Source organism: Vigna umbellata, chromosome 3, assembly GCF_029865625.1.
Source record: "Vigna umbellata cultivar VRB3 chromosome 3, Vumbellata_1.0, whole genome shotgun sequence".
Lineage (NCBI taxonomy): Eukaryota > Viridiplantae > Streptophyta > Magnoliopsida > Fabales > Fabaceae > Vigna > Vigna umbellata.
Window position 1 is genome coordinate 50865874 of NC_142167.1, and position 22664 is coordinate 50888537.

General features: G+C 35.5%; 1 protein-coding gene across 1 annotated transcript in view; it reads right to left on the bottom strand.

Moving 5' to 3' along the window:
- The window catches only part of LOC124842844 (mediator of RNA polymerase II transcription subunit), a 41177-nt gene that overhangs the window by 3440 nt on the left and 15073 nt on the right, over positions 1-22664 (bottom strand). The window contains exons 7-17 of the mRNA XM_088110983.1: positions 19427-19634; positions 18110-18390; positions 15314-15397; positions 14701-14795; positions 12804-12966; positions 12446-12691; positions 8672-8842; positions 6918-7031; positions 6706-6831; positions 2164-2312; positions 47-287 (exon numbers count right to left, since the gene is read on the bottom strand). Coding sequence (XP_087967109.1) covers positions 47-287; positions 2164-2312; positions 6706-6831; positions 6918-7031; positions 8672-8842; positions 12446-12691; positions 12804-12966; positions 14701-14795; positions 15314-15397; positions 18110-18390; positions 19427-19634 — 1878 coding nt within the window. The remainder of the gene's footprint in view (positions 1-46; positions 288-2163; positions 2313-6705; positions 6832-6917; positions 7032-8671; positions 8843-12445; positions 12692-12803; positions 12967-14700; positions 14796-15313; positions 15398-18109; positions 18391-19426; positions 19635-22664) is intronic.

The window sequence follows — 22664 nt, forward strand, 5'->3', positions numbered from 1 at the left end:
CAATTTCAAGACAAGAAGGCTAGCAAGAGAAAATAAAGTTTGTTACCTTACTGACATCAAGTACATTGAGGATTCGAACAATAAGCTTTCCAGGAAGATGACCGTAGAAGTATGCAAGTATATCCCGAACAAATGTAAATCTTAGAGGGTAATAAGCAAGCAAATGGGTATACATGGCCAATACTCTTTCTGCTGTATCCATTGCATCATTTTCGATAAGTCTATATATAATTAAGGGGATGACCGGAAGTAAACGTGCTGCAATATCATCAAAAAACACAGGATACCTGGAAAGTTCGTTGCCGACAGCATCAGTTCATATATAAAAATACCTCTATAGTTATTAGGAAAAATATCTCTAGAATCGACACATTCATTTAAGATGTTTTTCATTTCCCATTTTAAGAGTATGACTGTTACAAATAGAGGAGTTCAGAATTTAATAATCATGATAGTAATTAATAAAATATTTCTTCTCTCTCTCTTCCTTTCCCACGTTTTCTTATCAACAAGAATTTTGGGAATGTTTTTGTAAGTTACTATTCAAATTTTGGCACAGCTTCTTTTCACAACACTCTTGGTATTTTTAAGCTATGTGGCTAGTTGAACCCCATTAAATCTTGTGATTTTTAATTCTTCTTATTTCACTTTGCACACCTGTTGTGTGTCTTGTACATTCAATACAGTTATGCAAAAGAATAAACTCAATGTCAACTAGAGTAATGGTTTGGGTGTAGTGGAATTTGAGTATAGAATGTTAGTGAATACTCCTCATTAGCTTTATTGATTAGTGTGAAATTTATGCTTCAGTGGTCGGTCCGTGACTATTTTACTGTCAGTTGAACTGTTTAATTGTTCCATTAAAGAATTTGAACATCGGGTTCTACCATTGTTTATGGGGATGGAAAACAGGTTTGAGTGACGTTTGAATGGTGGAATTAATAACACTACATAGTTAAGCATCAATTTTTATCCATTGTTCATGTTGTTTTGTAGGAACGAATTCAGTGGTTGTAGTGAGATGGGATCTGTAATCAAGCCAGCTTAACCACAACCCCGTCTTAGAAGCTCAAGTGGAATTATTAAACTCATCCATCTGCTCAATAATAACTATGGTTATAACAGTGGGAGAATTCGTTATGGAAGTTAATGTGACATTGGAAGACATTTTCTTCTTGAAATTTGGAAAAAAGAATAATAATAAAATAACCTAAGCAGAGCAGGAAAAAAGTTGTGTGAGGATGTGTGGATGGACGGTTTCCATCAACGTTTGAATAGATCAGCACCTGTGCACACCAAAGAAAATGGTGGTCACAGTAAATTTCATTAGAACATTTGCCAGAGGCAGTGCCGGATTAATAAACACAAACCTGGAACAAAGGTTTGCCAAATAAAAATCTTCCAGACACAATGAGTCTATTGGACCAACACGGTTTTGTAAAGGGTTCTAGATACCACATTAAACTGAAGGAAAAAGAGAGATATTTAGTTGAAACCGTGTTTTTAAGATAACATTGAAGCTTTATTTATATTGAGAAAAAAGGAACAAATACAATAAATAGAGAAAACTTGATATCTTCTAATAATAAAGAGATGATATGGGCATAAATAAAAACATTCCTAATAATACATATATAATAGATATTCTTGATTATATACGATACTTGCCTTATTTATATAATAATTATATCACCTTTTATTTTTATTTCTCTAGTAACTTCAAGAATTAGAGGTTGTCTTGTACTATGACTTTGAACTTTTGTGCTCTTATTTTCAAATAAGTTTTTTACTTTATTTATATAAATTCTGGAGTACAAGATACAAGCTCAAAGAACTGAATAAAAGAAAAAAACTCTACTAGAGATTTATATTCATCCATCCATTATTACCATCATCAATCTCTTATATCTATTTTTTTCATTCTTATTTAATGTTTCAGTTGAGAAACATTTATAGGTCTCCAATGATTTATTTACGTAATTTGCTTGTAATTCTTAGAAATATATGAACATTATAAGCTCCTTTTTGGTACCGTATATAACTCAAATTTATTGGTTTGAAAGATCCATTTTCAATAATGTTCCTCTCAACCACGATGAATAAAATAAGGCATGCTGTCTAAGCAAAAATGACATGGTTTCTCATTGTTGGAAAAGAATTTACCGATCCTTCCATGCAAGGTGATTTCCAAGAGCCTTTTGTAGCTCAACTCGCTTGAATATTCCTGAGTAAAGCCAATGTTCGGGGAACCCACGAGTCATACAAAAGAGCTTTACTCTTTGCTGAAGCTCTTGCCTATCAAGTAGACTAATCTGCAATTATTGCCATAACACAATTAATCTTAATATAAGAAAAACACTGAAGCTCAATTTCCCCTACTTTATAATTCTAATAGATCATTTGCGATCATATCCTCCAATTATTGATGATTTTTTTAATGATCGGGTTTCTTTGTATAATGTGCTGTTGAGATACTGTTTATTGCAACATTAGTTTTCATCCCTTTGAAGGAAAATTGGTACGCAACTCAATGATTTGTCAATAGAATATGATATTGCTGAAAAGTTAAAGCACACCAGAAGAAAACTAAATTGCATATTGTATAGTTTGACCTATGCATGAAACCCAAAATGTGAAATCTGACAGTGGAATCTCATTAATCCAGTAGAAGGAAAAGAATTTTGAGAACTGATTTTGAAATAATTCTTTTAGATTACCTAAATTTAGAGGTGACAAAAAATCAATGAGTAGTTTTCTCAGCTGATTCATTTCATATAAATACAAATACAAGTGTCCAAAACAAGGAATAGCTATATAACCTATTACACTCAATCCTTAGGGATAGATATACATCCACCCAAAAAGAAGCTGTCTGAAAATTGAACTATAGAATAATAATCACAATTTCAACGAGATTTACGTTTAGTATAATATTTGTCTTTTTGTTTGTGTAATATTTGTCTCATTTAAGGCTTCCTTCAAAGAGATTATTAGACCTATTAATGTGGCTCAATCCACACGATTTGTCCCAAACCAACATGGGTTGGGACCAAAAAAGCCCATAGGACCAAAAACCCCATATAAGAAAAAGTCCACATGGTCAAAATGCCAACAAAAGCCCCATGGACTAGGGCCAACCCATGGGCCATTATCTAAAGTTAAAAGCTTATCTAAATTGAAAATGAAAAAAAAAATTACTTAAAAAAAATCTTTATTCACATGAAAAACATTTAATCAATCCAAATCCAAATTAAGTATGAGAAAAATCAAGTTAGGCTGAGTCCAATTTTAGGGAAGACAAATCAGGATGAGATCACTCATGTCGGGCCAAGTTAGGTCAAGCCTATGCCAAGTAAGGTTAGGTAGAGACCGAGTTTTTTCGAGTCAAGTCAAGATGGATGCGGTTGGGTTGGGCCCAAGTCAAGTAGGTTAGTTGGGTTTTGCAAGGTCTGGTGAGGTCTAGGTCAAGCCTAGGTTGATAGGGTATACATAATGCCAAGTCGAATCAAGCCCATGTCTGGCCAGTTTAAGTCAAGCCCACATTAGGCCAAGTCAAGTTGAACAACTATCAAGCCGAGTCAAGTCAAGCACCATCGAGCACAATCGAGTTAGGCACACCTCAAGGCAAGATCAGTTGAGTGCACCTCGGTCGAGTCAAGCGCACCTCAGACAGAGTCGAGTACGACCCAGATTGGGCCAAGTAAAGTGGGCTAATATCAAGCCAAGTCAAGTTGTACCCATGTTGGGCTTCATCAAGTTAGGTCCATGCAAGACCAAGTCAAGTCAAGCCGAGTTGGGCCAAGTCTAGTCGGGCCCACCTCAAGCTTAGTCAAACAAGCCCACCACAAGTGTAGTCAAGTCACCCATATCAGTCAAGTAGAGTCGAGTTAGGTCCATGTCAGGCAAAGTAGAGTCAAGCCCATGTTGAGTCGAATGAGTCATAACCACATTAGGCCAAGTCATGTCTTATCCACATCGAGTAGAGTATAACCAGCCCACGTGAAACCAAGTAGAATCATGGTCACAATGGGTCAAGTGGAGTTAGACAATGTCAAGCTAAGTCGAATCAGGCTCATGTCAGGCCAAGTTTAGATCAAACCGTATTTATTAAGGCTTAGACCAAGTTGGCCAAAGACAGACCTGTGTCCGACAATGTCAGGTCAAGCTAAACCCAAGTTGGGTTAAGTCGGCCAAGCCCGACATGTTGGGTTGGACCTATCTTTTCAATTAAGTAGTAAATAGTAAAAATCAATCAAGGCAAATTTAAATTTAATTTAACAAATTTAGGATCAATTTGCAATTTAGAATACTTTAAAAATTCACGCAAATCTTATTGTGGCCAAACTTACATTGGCCTTGACCCTAAGGATTATGGAGGGTCGGTCATCAATAGGAAATCCACCTCAGGATATTGGATATTCTTGGGTAGAAATTTGGTGACTTGGAGAAGTAAGAAGCAAAATGTTGTTGAAAGGTCTAGTGCAAGGCTGAACTCCAAGCTATGGCACAAGGGATGTGTGATTTATTGAGGATGAGAATTATTCTCAATGATCTCAAGGTGGCCTGTGAAGAACCTATGATCCTTTATTGTGATAATAAGTCCGCTATTAGCATTGCTTACAATCCAGTTCAGCATGATAGGACCAAACACATAGAGATATACCAACACTTCATTAATGAGAAATTGGATAGTGGTTTGTCATTGATAGGAAATCCACCTTAGGATATTGCATGTTCTTGGGTGGAAATTTGGTGACTTGGAGAAGAAGCAAAATGTTGTTGCAAAGTCTAGTGCAAGGATGAATTCCCAGCTATAGCACAATGGGTGTGTGAATTATTGTGGATGAGAACTATTCTAAATGATCTCAAGGTGGAATGTGAAGAACCTATGATCCTATATTGTAATAATAAGTCAATTATTTGCATTGCTCACAATCTAGTTCGGCTTCATAGGACAAAACACATAAAGATGGATAGACACTTTATTAATGAGAAATTGGATAGTAGCCTTATCACTACTTCCTACCTCGCATTTGGACTTTAGTTAGTAGATTTGTTTACAAAAGGTCTTCCTATTGAGCTATTTCGTGATCTCACATGCAAGCTGGGAATGATTGATATCCATTCACTAATTTAAGAGAGAGTGTTGTTAGTTGGATATTAAATACAGTATTGAAAATTGTAGGTACGATATTGAATTAGTGGAAGTTGTTAGAAGATTCTATAGATCTCTTGTAATTTTACTTTAGAGTTTGAGTTCTCTATATATAGAAGTGGATGTACCATTTTGAATCAATCGAATAAAAATCTTCTTTCTTTCATATTAATTCTTTTTAATATATATATATATATATATATATATATATATATATATATATATAGACAAGATTGGGAAACTAATTTTGGAAATATAATAACAACACTTAATGTGATGAGATCCCTATGATTCACGGATAAAATCAAGTCCCTACCATTCTTCATATAATTATATCCCTATGATCCAAAGATATTTTCATTATATACTTTAATTATAATTTGTTAAATGTGGAATAATGAAATATGATTGCTGACAATAACTAATCATGTAGAAAATTATTCTCATTTTTTTCATGATAAGACACTACGGAAAGAAATGAGAACTAAATTTATTAGCTCAAATGAGCACCTTGTAGATGTCTTCACCAAGACTTGAGGGGGAATCAAATTCAGAAATGAGAACTAAGTTTATCAGCTCAAACGATCACCTTGTAGATGTCTTGACAACACCTCGAGAGAGGTTAATTATCTAAGAAAGTGGACTTTAAACATATTTCAACCCTCTAAATGACTCGTAAGGTGAAATTTGGACCCTCTAATGTATTATAGTTTGGTTTTTTCTCTAGTCAATATGAGATCTACAACACACTCCTGCATGCCGAAGACTCAACATCTCAAGCTTGGAATTAGACATTTACAGGTAGATACAATAGGTCCAACAAACCTCGTTAAAACATAATTTGATAACATATGAGAAAGTGAACTTTAAACTGAACTCAATCATACAAAATCAATGTGAAAGGTAAAGTTTGCAGCCACTTATACACTATAATTTGATTTTATCTTTATTCGATATGGGAATTCTAACAAATTCATATGTTCTAAACTTAGTACATACGACCAATATGTTATATCTTACACAAGAGTGCAAGATTTATGTATGATATAATAATGTTTTATTGAAAGTACAAAAGTTGCTTTTCATCTTTTATATCGATTGTAGCCTTCTGCAATAGGTGCACACCCTGTTGTTTTGGACTTTAATAGGTGTACATTAGTTTCAGCCTTTTTTTACATATACACACAAAAATAAAGCTGAGTGTTTGGTTAATAAACTCAAGATTGTTACCCATATATATTCAAACATCTCAACTGAATCATAATTTAATTATAAACACTTAAACATTGCTACTATGTCAGATTTGTGTGAATAAAAATTCGAAAACAATGAAACAAATTGAAGGAATTACATCTTAAGGAGAATTGAATAGACTATTTGGTAACAGAATAAAAATACACAATACAACTATCACCAAATTTAATCTGTTCTTGTATTTTCTTTTTCATTCTATCATTAATTAATTTTGGAAAGGAGGGCCAACGGGGATTCAATATATTCATGAGAAATATAAAAATATACAATCAAAGAGTTCGAACGTATATACATACCACAATACGCAAAGCATGTGGATCATCATCACGGTCAATAAGTGCCAGAAGCAAGATATCCAAAGGAAGTAATTCATTAGTCCAAACAAAAAAGGCAAGGCTTGCACAAGCTTTTAACATCAGGTCCTGTAAAGAGCAAGCATATGAAAAAGGAGATGTACAGCCACCAACCAACAGAAGTAATCGAATAAAGCCACATTATAGCAATTAACCTGTAAGGAGTGTCCTTGTTGAAGCTCTATCTGCATATGATGAAGCAGAACGTCCACCATTGTGTAAATATTAGATGTCACCTCTTCAGGAGAGAACTCCCGCAGGACACGTCCCTAGATAAATATAGAAAACATTAAATCAACTAGCAAGAACTTTAGAAATATAATCGAAAGAGCTATCCAAGAAAGAATATAAAGTTAAATTGGAATACGCAGAAAAATTTCTATATATGAATGTGTTAGGGGCTGGCGAGTATCCGAAAGAAAGAGATATAGGAGAGAAAAAGAGGGAAACCGAACGGTAGAGGATAGGGGCTGGCGAGTATATGAAAGAAAGAGATATAGGAGAGAAAAAGAGGGAAACCGAACGGTAGAGGATATGGGTCGAACGGTGGAGAGGGTGGAGCACAAAGACCGAACGGTAGAAGGAAGAGAGAAAGAGGACCGAACGGTAGAGGATATGGGCCGAACGATTAACGACAGGGAACGAGCGGTCCAGATGATAGAAGGGGGAGAGAGACTTAACCGAGCGGTAGAAGGAAGAGGGAGCACGATGGCCGAACGGTTAGTGACAGGAACGAGGAGCACGATGGTCGAACGGTTAATGACAGGAAACGAGCGGTCCAGATGATAGAAGGGGGAGAGAGACTTAACCGAGCGGTAGAAGGAAGAGGGATAGAGGGCCAAACGGTGGGGAGCAGCGAGGAGCATCCTAACTGACACAGCAGTTAGGATGGGCGGGAAATTTATTAGAATTTAAGGGCGTATCTCAGGATATTATTAAATATAAATTAAATATAGTAAATAAGGGTGAAGATATTCTTACCCGATAATCTTAATAAATAGGCATAATTACTATGATTCTTTACCTTTTCGGGAGAGAGTGATTAGTATAAATAAAGTTAGAGTCTATGGTTAAAGATATGTTTTTTATGTGTGAGATTTGTAAGAGAGGTTATACTCTCAGGTAACTGACGGAAATCCTGCTTCCAGTTATTGGTTGTTATCTTTGGTGCAGTATTTTCTATTCAATAGCAGCGGTATATTCAGTAAATTTCCAGTGTTCCTTATCTATGCGAGTGTGTGAGTGAGCCTACTGGTTACGGCCCAAACTAACAATTGGTCCGACCTGCCGGATCCGACAAGGGAGAATACGAGGCCAGCCGGTGCGACAGAAAAGAGAGAGGACGTCATGGAGGGAAGGATGAGCGTCGTCGAAATCAAATTGGAACACGTGGGGTTAAGTCAGGAAAGCATGCAAGTGTCCATAGGCGTGGTGGAAACCAAGATGGACGCACTCTGCAAGAATTTTCAAGAACTAATGAGAGTAATGACCACACGAACCCCATACCTAGACGGGAAACACGAAGGAAGTCAAGGGTCCGTCAATAGAAAAATCAACGAGAGGAGGGCAAGAAAGATGAAGAACCAAACGGCGATAGACCGTTTGGTAGGGAAGGAGATGGATCGAACAGTGACAGGGGTAATGTGCCGCATGGAGTTGGACGCCAGGAAGAACCTCTGAACTGGAGAATCCTGCTCCCAGTTATTGGTTGTTATCTTTGGTGCAGTATTTTCTATTCAATAGCAGCGGTATATTCAGTAAATTTCCAGTGTTCCTTATCTGTGCGAGTGTGTGAGTGAGCCTACTGGTTACGGCCCAAACTCAGGTACGTAACAATATGTTTCATAGTAAATTTAAAAAGGTAATGGTAAAATGGGAAGCATCAAGAAGGCAGTTAAAAGATTGATACCAGGTTTCCACTGTTAATATTTTCTGCATGGCCATGCATTAATATCAATGCACCAGTACATAGATATTGTCGATGCTGAGGGAAACTATGACTGATATAGGTCAAAACATAACTAGGATCAGTTGATGGTGAAAGAAGCTGGTTGCACTGGTTTATTACAGTGGTTTCAGCCTGCACAAGTATTAAAAGTTAATTTTACACATCAAAGAATACAATCAGCACATAAATCCAATGAATTTCTAACAAAATATATTACAAGATTTTTTACACCAACCAAGAGTTAACTTTACATCACTGCTACAGTTTCACTTCAAAAGTATCTGTGTACAGAAACAAGTGGAACAAAATTGCAGGCTCTGGCATTCTTAATTTGGTAATTTTTTAACAATTATGTTGGCAAAAAATGGTGTATGACAGGGATAAACAATGCTACAAGGTAAGGTTATGAAGAGTTTTTTTTTACCCTCATACAAAATTCACGTAGGCTTCAATTGTGACACAGCACATGGCCATCTTAGCTCATTCAGAAATTCAGTTTAATTAAAAGGAGAGTCAAAGAAAGGAGAGGACTTCCTTATAATTACTGGATTAAACCAATGGTTGACCAGTAGCACTTATCCTCTTACCTTAGTTTTAGATGTATAAACTATAGACTACTTACTTTATAACCAGATTGTTCATGGAACAAGGGCACTAGTCTACAACTCAATCGTTTAATCATGGTCAATATATAGGAAATGGAAAACTGTCTTAGTTATGGACTCTATGGTTTGCCTCCATCACGGCCTGTCAGAAAATTTGTTTCTGATATTATTCATACGGGAGAAATAGACGAAAAATAGAATACAAAGACTTAATCTAATTTATGATGGATATAACCTATCCCTACAATTCAGGATCAATGATCTTGTAACAATAAATATAAAATATAATGTCAGCCTATTAATATCATCCAAATTATCCTCTTAGTTATGAATGTAATTAAATCTCCTAATTATGTAGTTAAAACTGTACAAGAAAACATTAAGTGCAGCAAAAATGAAGGGATTCTAACACAGCTTCTAGCACCTTCATTGTGTTCAGGATTAGCTTTACATCACTTAGAGATTTGTCCTAGATGGTGCTTCTTGTAGATCTTACACCTAAAGGTGTCAAACAGGGTGGTGCATCTCTAGTTGATGGACCAAGTAGAAAAAGTGTGACTAGTGAGGCCAACCCATATCCGAAATTGAGTACAATTTATAGGCCAAGCCTGACCCTATGGCAAACCAATCACTAATGATATGGTCAAATTTAAGTACATAAATGGGAGACAATTCTCACCTTACAAACTAACTTTGTAGAGTTGAGTTAACTCGCACACAACTCTACAATAGTATTAGAGTCTATCCTAAGAATTATTGTTGAGTTAATTCAGTCATCCGCTCTTCGGCCATTGAGACCACCCTACAAATATCAATCCTCAATGTGAACTGCAGTGTTGAATATGTGACATTGACTAATGATATGACCAAACTAAAGTAGATAATAGGGAGGAAATACTCATCTTACAATTCAATATTGAAAGATTGAGTTAAGTCATAACCAAAATTATATAACTTCTCCATCCAAAATAACATTGTGTAACAATAACTCTTAGAACGTGAATTTTAAGTTTAACTTAACCTTACAAAACAAACTTGTAAGAAAAGGTTTGTACAATTTATATATTATAATTTAGTCATATCTCTTATAGCTAAAGAAAAACTGTAGCACTATTGAAGCCAAAAAACGTCTGTATAATTAATGGAAAACGCTGCAATATTTAAAACTTGAAAAAGTAACTACCCACTAACAATTTGATCCTAATTTTAATCCACCACTGCAAAGCATAATAAACAAAATAACTAATTCCTAAAAACCAGGAACAGACTTTGACTCAATCAAATTAACAGTAAGACACTCCTAAAGCATTTTCTTAACACTCCTCCTTGCTTTAAGAGTTGCAAACTCCAAGTCTTGACCTTAAAAATTCAAACTTGCAAGTAGGCAATGGTTTAGTAAGAAGATATGCAACTTGATCTTCATCTTCTGTTTTGCAGTAGATAAGAATCACATCTCCATATTTTTGTACTTCCCTTAGGAAGAATAGCTTGATGTTAAAGTTTTTAGTCTTTCCATGAAACACAGGATTATGTGCGATAACAATTGCAGCTTGGTTGTCAACAAGAATCTTTGTGCTTTCCTTCTTTCCAGGCCAAGATCGAGTAAAAAGTTTCTCAGCCATAAGGCTTGATTCACAATAGCGGTTGCAACAACAAACTCTACTTCGGTCGTGGATTGGGCAGACTCAACTATCTCATCATCACCAGACCCGACATCACTTCTGCAGTTAGTGTGGTAAGCCAATTTCTAAATGCTCCTTGTGATGGCCATTGGGATGCTGTTACACATATTCTTTGATACATAAAAAATGCTCTAGGACGAGGATTATTGTATCAAGACAAAGGCAGTACTAAGATCACTTATTTCTCTAATGCGGATTGGGCAGGATCACCATTAGAAAGAAGATCCACTTCTAGGTACTATGTTCTTATCGGAGGAAACCTTTACCTCATGGAGAAGCAAGAAGAAAAATATAGTTGCCAAATCTAGTGCAGAAGCAGAATATCATGCTATGACAGCAGCCACTTGTGAGAGTATGTGGCTTAGGCAACTACTACTACAACTAAAAATAGGGAACATCCATGAAACAAAGTTTATTTGTGACAATCAAGTTGCACTTCACAATGCATCAAATCTAGTATTCCATGAAAGAACCAAACATATTGAAAATTGATTGTCATTTTGTCGACTCTAGCAATCAGTTGACTGACATATTCACCAAGTCCCTTAGAGACTCTCATATTGAGTACATTTGTAACAAGCTTGGTGCATATGACAGATATGCTCCAGCTTGGAGGGGAGTGTTAGAATGTAATCAACTATTATAAATTTGTAGGAAATTAACCATTACATGATCTAGGAAATTAGGATGATTGATTCCTAATTATTAGGTGTTTTTATTATAATTGATTCTATAAAATAGTAATATATGTTGGGTGGTATGCATTAGCACAATACATTCAGAACATATACAATTCTATAAAATTAATGCTAATAAGTAAACAGCTCGTATAGAAGTTTCCAATACAACTACTTACTACCTGTATTCAGTACCTACTCTAACAATACTAAATGGAGCACAAAGTAGTAGTCTCTCGACTGTTAGTCTATGTGCTAACAATGGTCTCTCACCCATTTATATTAAAAAAGCATTGTGCTAAAGTAGCAATCTCTCGGTTCCTACCATGTCATAAGCTTTTATGCTAAGTCATCAGTTTGTCCAAACTTAACTCACCCATAATCGGACAATTCTTAGGTTCTTCACCTTGAAGGCTTGAGCCTAGGTGGCTGTGGTCTGTCCCCTTAGGGCAAGAAATCTAATATATTTTTGTTCCAAAAATTGGGCTCGAGGTCCACTTAGGGGAATAAACCCCTAATATTATTCCTTCTTATTGTGGAGACCCATTATCTGCCCCATATAATAATTGTTTCTAGGCCTATAAAGGTAACTCCTCACTAACACTAAGGGGGGACATTGAATGTTTCTAGCTTAAGCATTTTTCAGTTTTTTCTAGAACAAAAGGAAACAATTCTGCAAGATGAAACCAAAATTTGGGTCCATCATGTACTCTATTCTTTCTCATCTACAAAACATGCAATAGATATGGCAACATAATTTGAATAAAAAACCTGCTGCCATGTTTGTATAGCAAGGCTTCTTTTATCAGTTCGACCACTCAATGCTTCACGAAGAACAGAAGGGAAGTGATGTAGTGTTTTCTCTGACCACGTATGATTGCTAGTTGCCATGATTTGTTCCAACATATTTTGTAGGTAAAGGAGGTGTTCAGCATCAGCAATTCCACGAGTTTTAATTAGGATAGCAAGAGTTATAACAGTCACTCGATTCAAAGTTTCAGTGAAGTCTGTCGGGCCCTGCAAATAGTCCAGGAAATAAAACAAGTCTTGTTTAGCTTCGAGTGACTACTAGTACTTGACAAAAGAATAAAGAATACAGTTTTCAGCTTTGAGACAAAAAAGCAAGTACCTTTCCTTCCCTTTTAACCAAGAAAAAGTCACGCAACGAGAAAATAAGATTCAGGCACAGGTTTTCAGCTAATCTGAATACTCGATGATCTCCTCGTTTTCCTTTTATAGCCGAAATTATCTTTGTAACATCATACATTAGGGCTTTGCTTTTTCCCTGGTATCTACAAATGGAAATTTTATATTTATTTTAGGATATAGCTACAGTGAAAACTTAGGTGGCAATAGTTACTGCAGATGGCTATTGTTTATTATGTTATGTTGTATTATGTTGAAATTCTGATTTGAGTCAGATGAAAATCTGATCACATATTTGCAACTATGATACATTTTATTTTATGGCATATCATATATCATGATTATAGGAACAAAATCCCTATATAAATGCTTGTATTTATTGAAATGACCCTACGTAAATCAAAGGCCGTGATGTAGTTCAAACACATGGTTCTTAGCACCTGTTTCCCCTCATTGAACAGTAGTTAGTTATACTATTACCAGCTATGGTTCTGCTATCTGCTCTGGTCTGCGATGCTGCTCACTAACCTCTATATAAATGCAACTCTACCCCAGACTACACTTAGAATACAGCTTACACCTTTTTCTCAATTCTGTATTCCCTTTAAGATTGTCAAACTCGAGAGTTTACGTAAGCTCGTGAGAGATTCGTAGACTCGAATCATAAACTCATAAGAGTTTACTTCATATAAAAATATTTTAAAATATAAATAAATAACATAATAATTTAATATTTATAATGTTATAAATATTTCTTTTTACAGTATTATAATTATTAGTTTATCATATTATATATTTTTAAATATTTTTCTCTAATACTATTATTCTTTCATCATAATTTTTATTGATTATAGTTTATACTTCACATAAATAAAAGTTGTTGAACTTAAATGTTGGCCAAAAAGTTCAGCATAGTAAAGGGGCCCAATGGTCCAAAACAATAAGAGGTGACTAAAACTGAAAAAGTTAAAACCCTAACATGTTTGTGCCGCTGACCTTAAAACTGAGGTGGAGAGAAAATTGAAAATAGTAAGATATGGCAAAGCGTGGAGAAGAATAAAGAACAAAAACACAAAGATGGAGCATAGCGGAGAAGATATAGGAGAAATTTGTTGGTGCAATAGGTGAATCAACATCAACACCCAAAGCAGCCAGATTATTGCCAGAGAGAGCCAATGAACCATGAAATCATTCCTTATATGCGTTCTACATATATATTGACCTAGAACCAAACAAAGTCAGTGGCATTTCTAGCTAATTTCTAATGACCAATTGAGCTCCCAGAATTGCCTCTAAATTTGCGATTTCACACAAGTTTAACCAAGTTTGCCAAGTTTACACGAGCCTATCAAAAAACAATTCTACCTACGAGTTAAATCATTTTAGGGGTGTGAGAACGTAAACTCGTTTGACTGTGATTTTGATAACCATGCTTCCCTCGAATTCTACCAACCATGATTTTCTCACACTATGAAACATAATTTTAATGTCTGGTTCAATTAAAAATAAAAGATATCTGCACATCTATGTTGATTTCTGGAAACTAGAGATAAATTTTGGGGCAAAAGCCTAGATGGGACCATAAAGCATAATTTAATTCTAACATGAGTTTAAAACATGAACATGTTAGAAACGAAAAAAAAATGTCTATACAGTTAAAATAAAAATTTTACAGAAGAAAATAAATTCTGTGACTTAAATGAGAAAATAGTCTACACATTTGTCAGTCTAAAACAATTTTGCACTTACCGAATCACAACAACCAGAACCTTCTATCGTGTGCTAACTTTCATAACAATTACCTTAAAAATTATACCAACAGCGACTTCTGGTTGGTTTTACACTGACAGAACATGGTATTAAAGTCTAGATATAATCACCTGTAAAGTGGAAGTAGTCGGTAGTTCAATATCTCAAGCACTAAAAGTGTTACCCCAGGTTTGCTCAACAAAGAAGGATTTCTTTGAACCAGATGCTGTAATAAATCACATTTTTTAGAGATAATCATTGTATCAGTTAGCGAGAACAAAAAAGGTTAAATAAATAAAGAATACAAATGAGCAGCAAAAATGACTAAAATATGAAGCCTGGAAAAGGATAAGAATTAGGGAACGCTAGATTCTATATGAACAAGTAAACGTGACAAACACAAATCTATATTGCACTATTTTAGACTTTTAGTTCTCATTCTTGTTTTTCACCAAAGTAATTTAACATTAAAGATTCACAGTAACAAGCTAGATCACCTACTTTATTTGTCCATATGACTTCTTTTCAAGATAAAGATAAAAAAAAGCAGCCCGATGACTTCCAGAAAATAAAGTTCTGCCACAGGCATAACTCATTTAACATTCAATTTCCCATTTCAACAAATGATAAAGTAGAATTACTTCCGTCTAACATTTAATAAATTCAAAAAATAACACAATTTTATGTACAAAAACCAAATAATAAAGAAAAAAAATGTTATCATCAAAGGGGGAAGAATATTACATTGAAATGCGAACGGAAGAGTGAATGAGGTGCTAAGAGCAGCAATCTGGTATAAGTTTCAACCATTGCAATGCTGGGTATAACCTGCAGTATCAAGTAAAAATATCAGACTGTAGTTATCCTGATACGATATAATGTGTATGATAGGAGGAAACAAATTAAAAATTAGTTGTTAGTTGGGTTGTTAGGTTGAGTGAGACTTCCTTTATATAGTGGGGGGTCTTTGTAGGCAGGGGATGTCTTTGGATGTTTTAGAGAATTGTTGACAGGATCATTGGCATCCTGTGTGAAGGGAAAATTGTCCCTTGGAGGCATTCTTGCTGCTCTTGGTGCCTAGAATCAATAATACAGGATCTTTTCAGTGAGTTTGGGTGTTTTGCAGTGGTGTTCTTGGATTCTTCTAAAAGAGGAACTAAAAGAGGATCATCAAGAACTTAAGGAGATGTTTAGAGATTTTATGAAAAACTCCAAGATTTTAGACAAGAATTCGGAGGGCAGTCAAGGGTCGGTGGATGGGGAAAGAAGGGGAAGGAAGGACGAGGTTGAGGAGGTGATGAAAGAAAGAGTAAATACTTTGGAGAAAGGGGCCAACAAATAAGGAAGAGCCATTACAGAAAAAAAAGACATTGTGCAAGAAATAAGAGAAATCGTCCAAGAAAAGAAAGACATGCTACAAGAACCCATAAATCATGGAAGGGGCTCAAAAGGAAGTGAGAAATCTGTCATGAAAGGCAATAAATTCTCTGCAGAAGGAGAGTACTTGGCTAATGATGAAGAGAAAAGGGAAGATAGATCTACACAAATTAGTAAACCAGATGAGGAGAGAGCAGAATTGTTGAGGCCTGGGGTTAAAATAGTGGGGTCAGGGAGCAACCCAGTTGAGGCCCTGGTGTCCAGGGGTGCATCCACTATAGCAGTTACAAATCCATATCCTGAATTTCCTGATGTTATAACACCTGTAGATCTTGCTTCTATCAATGGCTACAAAGGAATTTCTGGTTTTCTTGCAGAGTTGTTTTTAACTAGCCATCTTGAATTACTCACAATGGAGGAAAGTAAAGATGGTAGGAAAGAAACTTCAGTAATGGAAGCAGTGCAAACAGTTTTAAAGCATATTGTGACACTTGTGCTTTATGGGGACGGCCAAGTAATTATGGAAGATCTAGAAGTAGAAATGAGAAAACAAGAGTTGTCGCAAAGATATGCGATAGAAATTGAGTCGTGCAAGAAGTCACTGGTTTTCCAGGTCTTTTGATTTTAAGCAGTTCTTATCATTAATGGAACAGAAGGAGTCATATCGACCACCTCCCAAGCATCCAGACCTGAATTGGCGGACAATAGCCAATGGGTTCCCTTCTTATGATTACATGTTGATGAAGATGAGCCATCAGATCAAGCTTCACCATTCCAACCTTGAAGACAAGATTGTTCTGTAGTGGTGTGTAATGCTAGGATATAATGTGTATGATAGGAGGAAACAAATTAAAAATTAGTTGTTAGTTGGGTTGTTAGGTTGAGTGAGACTTCCTTTATTTAATGAGGGGGTCTTTGTAGGCAGGGGATGCTTTTGGATGTTTTAGAGAATTGTTGACAGGATCATTGGCATCCTGTGTGAAGGGAACATTGTCCCTTGGAGGCATTCTTGCTGTTCTTGGTGCCTAGAATCAATAATACAGGATCTTTTCAGTGAGTTGGGTGTTTTGCAATGGTGTTCTTGGATTCCTCTATCTAGCAACCTATCATATCCTCTGACCTATAAGAGATGCACTAGCATTATTCATCACCATCTTGGAAGAAGAAATCCTTACTGAAAAAAATCATAACTAGGCGTTTCTCAATGGTCGTACAGATTGTACTATTAAAAGCCACTTTCTCCTTTTCTTTTTTGCTTAGCAGAAGTTCTCAGTAGGAGCATTGATAAATTACACAGGGATGGTTTGTTCCTAGTGGATATAATTTTCCTAAACACTCTCTTTATGCAGATGACATCATGATTTATTGTATAGAGGTAATATCAGCAATTTGAAGAATCTTATGGCTGTATTGCAAAGATATGAAGAGGCAAGTGGCCAAAAGAATAAATCAAAATCAAAATTCTATTCTGGTCCTACCCCTGCTGCTGCACGAGGTAGAATTATTGATCTGTTAGGTTTCTCTTCAAGTACATTCTATTGTTATATCTTGGTGTGCCTATTTTCAAAGGAAAACCAAAAAAAATCATTTCATGCCTATTGCTGATAGAATGGAAAGATTATTTGCTTTCTTTCATGGATGGAGTTATGTTTGTGAAATAAGAGGTACAAGTGATATTGCATTTGTTATTAATAATATTTGAGTATGCTACAAGTGATTGATGTTATCTAGAGTGTTAACTTAGTTGGGATTCCGAATAGCATGGTTGTTAGGATATAGGGTATTTGGATATAATGGGAAAGGGGATTAGGATAAAAGGCAGAGGAATTGTATAAATAGATTGATTGGATAGTTAGAAGGCAGATTTTGAGTACATTGTTTGTTGACAGGCTTTAGACCTGTGAAGAGGGTTATGTCTCTGCATCTTGTAAAAACACACTATTCTTTCTGTTAATAATACACAATTCATCATATATCTCTCTGTTTTCTTGGTGTGAGAGACTGTGAGGGAGTTCTTGGTTGGGTTTCTTGTTCGGAAACCTATCAATGGTGGTGCTGGTGCATACTTATATAATAAGAAAAGGTATGGAGCAAAACAATCATATTGGTAAAGGAATCTTACTTAACATGACAGAGAGAGAGAGAGAGAGAGAGTTTAATAACCTGCCCAGAAAATAGAGAATCTTCCATTTGATAAGACAACTTCACGCACAAGTTTATTGAAAATCCAGCTAACAATGACATGGGCAGTGGGCTCACTTCTCGTGTAGCCATTAATCTCTCAGCAGGCTGCATATTTGTTCCTGGCAGTAAGTCAGCAACTCCGGCAGAATTTAACCAATTCATTACTGTTTCACAAGCAGGTTGTGCCATTGTGTAGGTCACAACCCAAAACATCCCTATCGAGCGTTCATCCATATTCATATAATCCATCATTCTGTCCCCTAAAATTCAAGTGTATGTTATAATAATGCAACCAAAAAAACACTGCAATGATCATTTAACTAAAACAGAACAATATTTCAGAAAACTGTCAAATATTATAAAATGTACAGAACTATTGGAAATAGGAGCATTTAATTATTATGGACTACACTGCAATTAGTTATAACCGGGTAGTTAGTTATGTGGTTGTGGGTAAGGACCTAATAAATAGAACCTCACTTGGAGTTGATGGTTTTACTCTTTTTGAGGGTAGTTTTGTTTACACTGGTGTTTTTTATTGTTGTAACTGTTGTAAAATAATAAAACTGCTTCCAGCTACTGTCTTTGTAACAGTATAGGTGTTTGTGCGTTAGTACTTTTGTTTGTTGATTCCTTACATCTTTAAAATAGAACCGATTTATAATCTTTATCAGTGTTATTATTTTAAATAGATCACTCTGGAATAGCATATTCTTGGATCAATTTCTGACATTGTGTTTGCTAGAGTTGGGCGCACCATTCCGCCCTTTCGACGACCAACAACTACGGTGGTAGCAGCAGTGGCCAGACAGAGGTGGCAGTGGCTACAGAAACAGAGCTCCCAAGATCAGGAGTTCTGATACCAACTTCAAAAGAGAATGAATTTTATTATTATCATTCATGTTACATTCTCCTTACACCTATTTGTAACAATCTAATCTTCCAAAAAAAAAAAATAAGGAAACATTATATTGAAAAAATAAACTAAGATTCTAAAAATATTTTCTCTAATTAGAAAGATTCTATATGTATTTTCTCTAATTAGGAAGATTTTCCTCTAAATACAACAATTTGTAATACATATTAATATACATATTTGTAGTCTTTCCATGTCCATAAGAGGGCACATAAACTTTTATAAAAAAGATGAAAACTTCACGTTTTTTTTCAAAACCATACACTTGAGCAAGTTAAATTATGATATTTCAAAATAATCTTCCAAATAAACAGTAAAAAATTAGTGATTTGACAATGTAATAAGATAAACTAGGGTGAAATAATCGTGTTCTGGTGTACCTTTGCTCGCTTGTCTCCACCATTCATCTATTTGCTTTCCTTTTTGAAGCTGTTCATTGTTCAGATATTCCCTGGTTGATGAGTTAAGCGACCAAATACGTAAATTTTGACAGCTGCTCACAAAATCAAGCAAGATACTTTGAGAATTATTAGGATCCGAACTTTTGTCTTCTCTATGGAATGATAAAATCTTTCTGGTTGTCTCCACCTACCATGCAGTGCCATATTACACATCAGTTACAGTGTTCCTAGCACAACATAATATAAAACTTCCATGACACACCAACACAAGTATTATTGTTGCTAAACTATAAAGATAAAGAGAAGCACTGAGCTTAAACAGTTTGTTTCTGTGATTGCACGAATGGTTCATTTATATTCAAGAAATTAATTCAATTGTAGGAGATTTGAATTCTCTTATAACAAAGATATGATCTTGACATCTTTTATTACAAATATATGATCCCTGTTAGAATGAAATCAGTTGTTACAAATTTATAAGAAATTAGACATTACATAATATGGGAAATTAGGATGATTGATTCCTAATTATTAGGTGTATTTATTATAATTGATATTATGCTATAAATACATGTTGTGTGGTTAGCATTGGATACACAATTCATTCAGAACATACACAATTTTATATGGTATTTGAGTTTCTTCCACAACGATCTTTGCCACCCGCCATGGTCGTCGTCGACTATAAAAACACTTGTGTCTGAGTACCTTAGTACTATTCTCCTAATTTCAGTTCTCTGTCGTGCCTCTTTCGCTATTGTCCATTATTTGTTGCCTCTATTCACCGTCAACCACAGTGTGACCCTTTCCTTTGTTATCAAGCATCCTTTTCCTCTGGTGACCACCGCGATCAAGATCGACTTCCTCTGGCAACCATTGCCCTTCATTCACCGCTTCAACCCAGCTGACCGTGCTCCAACCCGACCAATCGTGCTCCAACCTGGCCAACCGTGCTCCAACCCGGCAGACTATGCTTTAACTCGGCAAACCGTGCTTTAACCTGGCAGACTATGCTTCAACCTGTCTACCTCATACCCTAGCAGTGCTTTTTATCCCATTTTTGGTACTTTTTTCCATGGCTTCAGCTACTGTTCCTATTGATTTTGTCAACTCTAATAATCAATTAGCTTACAAGCTCACCAAGTCCCTTAAAGGCCCTTGGATTGAGTACATTTGTAACAAGCTTGGTACATAAGACATATATGCTTACAAATTTCTAGGAAATTAAGCATTACATAATATGTGAAACTATGATGATTCATTCCTAATTATTAGGTGTATTTATTATAATTGATTCTATATTATACTATAAATACATATTGTGTGGTCTGCATTTGACACACAATTCATTCAGAACATATACAATTCTATAATCCTAATATATAAAATTATAAACATATGATTCTTATTTATATAATTATAACACTCCCCCTTGCATTAGAGCATATAAGTCATATATGCTCAACTTGCTACAAAATGTGATTAATTTGTGGTCCTTTTGGAGACTTGGTGAATAGTATGTCAGTTGTTTACTAGTGTTGACAAATCTAGTAGTACTGATATCTCTGGACTCTAGACTACAATTTTTCTAGTGTGGAGATTTTGGTACCTCAGGTGAGTCTGGATGCCTATTAAGGGTTGTGCTTTGTACGGTTGGGACATCAAGACTTTGCAATCCCTTACTACTACTGACAAAATACTCTCTATCATCATTGTCAATAGTTTACATGCACAAGTCTATGGCATTGACACTACCCAACGACTTCCAACCCTTATTCTTGATTTTGTTCATTAATTATCCATTTAATTTACTGTCCATTACCCAATTGACCAAATCCCATGACATTAAACTCAAATTCACTAAAAATACTAACACCTTGCAGGTTCGGATATTGAGACTGACAAGCCACATGGCCTGTATTATCTCTCTCCATCAACACTTGTATGTGTGTCTACCATTTCTCCAATGATGATTCATGAGCAATTAGGATATCCTAGATTGACAAAATTGTAGAAGATGGTGCCAAGTGTAAGCTTAAATCGTGAGTCGCGTCAGTTAGATAAACACATGCATCAATCTTTTCTGGTAGCATTAATAAACAAGTTTTGTCTCCTTTTTTCTTAGTTCCCTTTAATACTTGGGATCCTCCTCACACTGTTACCTCTTTGGTTTTAAATGTGGTTTCCTTTATTGATGATTATTTTTAAGGTACTAGGATTTGGTTCATGAAAAATCAATCAGAGTTGTTTTCTATCTTCCACACATTTTACAATGAAATTAGAAAACAATTTGGTATATCCATACGTGATTTCCTTCTAACCAGGACATATGCAGTCACTTCCCCTCCTTTCTCAATCTTCTTTCATCACCACCAAAATGACTCTGCCAATCCTAGGGATGTTTCTCCAACACCTCTTCAAATATACCAATCTCTAGCCCTTCTTCGACACTATCACTCATGTCGAATTCAACCTCAAATTTTGAAGTCAACTGGTTCGAAAAAGTATGCATTCTACCCATAACACCCCCCCACCCAACCAACACTACATTAACCTCAGGTATCATCATCTTTCCTCCATGCACTATACTCATGTCTCCCTTTTAACTTTTGTGGCTACTCATAACTCCCTAAATGAAGTTTTATCTCAAACAGAATGGAAACAAGCTATGATTGACGAGATTTGGGTCTTTCATATTAGTGGTACTTGGGAGTTGGTTTCTCTTCCAACTGGAAAAACAATTGTTGGGTTTCAATGGCTATACACTCTTAAAACTGGTGCTGATGGGAACATTCATCGTTATAAAGCTTATTTGGTTGCTAAAGGATGTACACCTACAAAGATTACACTAACACATTCTCTTTGTTGCTAAAGAATGCATTTCTCCACTAACCTTCCGCATATTAGTTGTTCTAGGGGAGTTGTCTAATGAGGTGTGTTATCTTTGCAAGTGCCTTAACGGCCTTAAGGAATCATCTCATGCATGGTTTGGACATTTTCAAATTGTGATTCAGCAGTTTGGAATGATATGGAGGGTATTGTCCATCTAAAACAATATCATGCTGAATAGTTCCAAACAAAAAAACCTTAGTCAATTGTGGTATTTCCTTAGTATGAAAGTTTCTTAGTCCAAGGTTGGTTTGCTCATATCACAAAGAAATATGCTTCAAATATTTTAGAAGAAAAAAGGATGTTAAATGCTAAGCCAAAGACATAC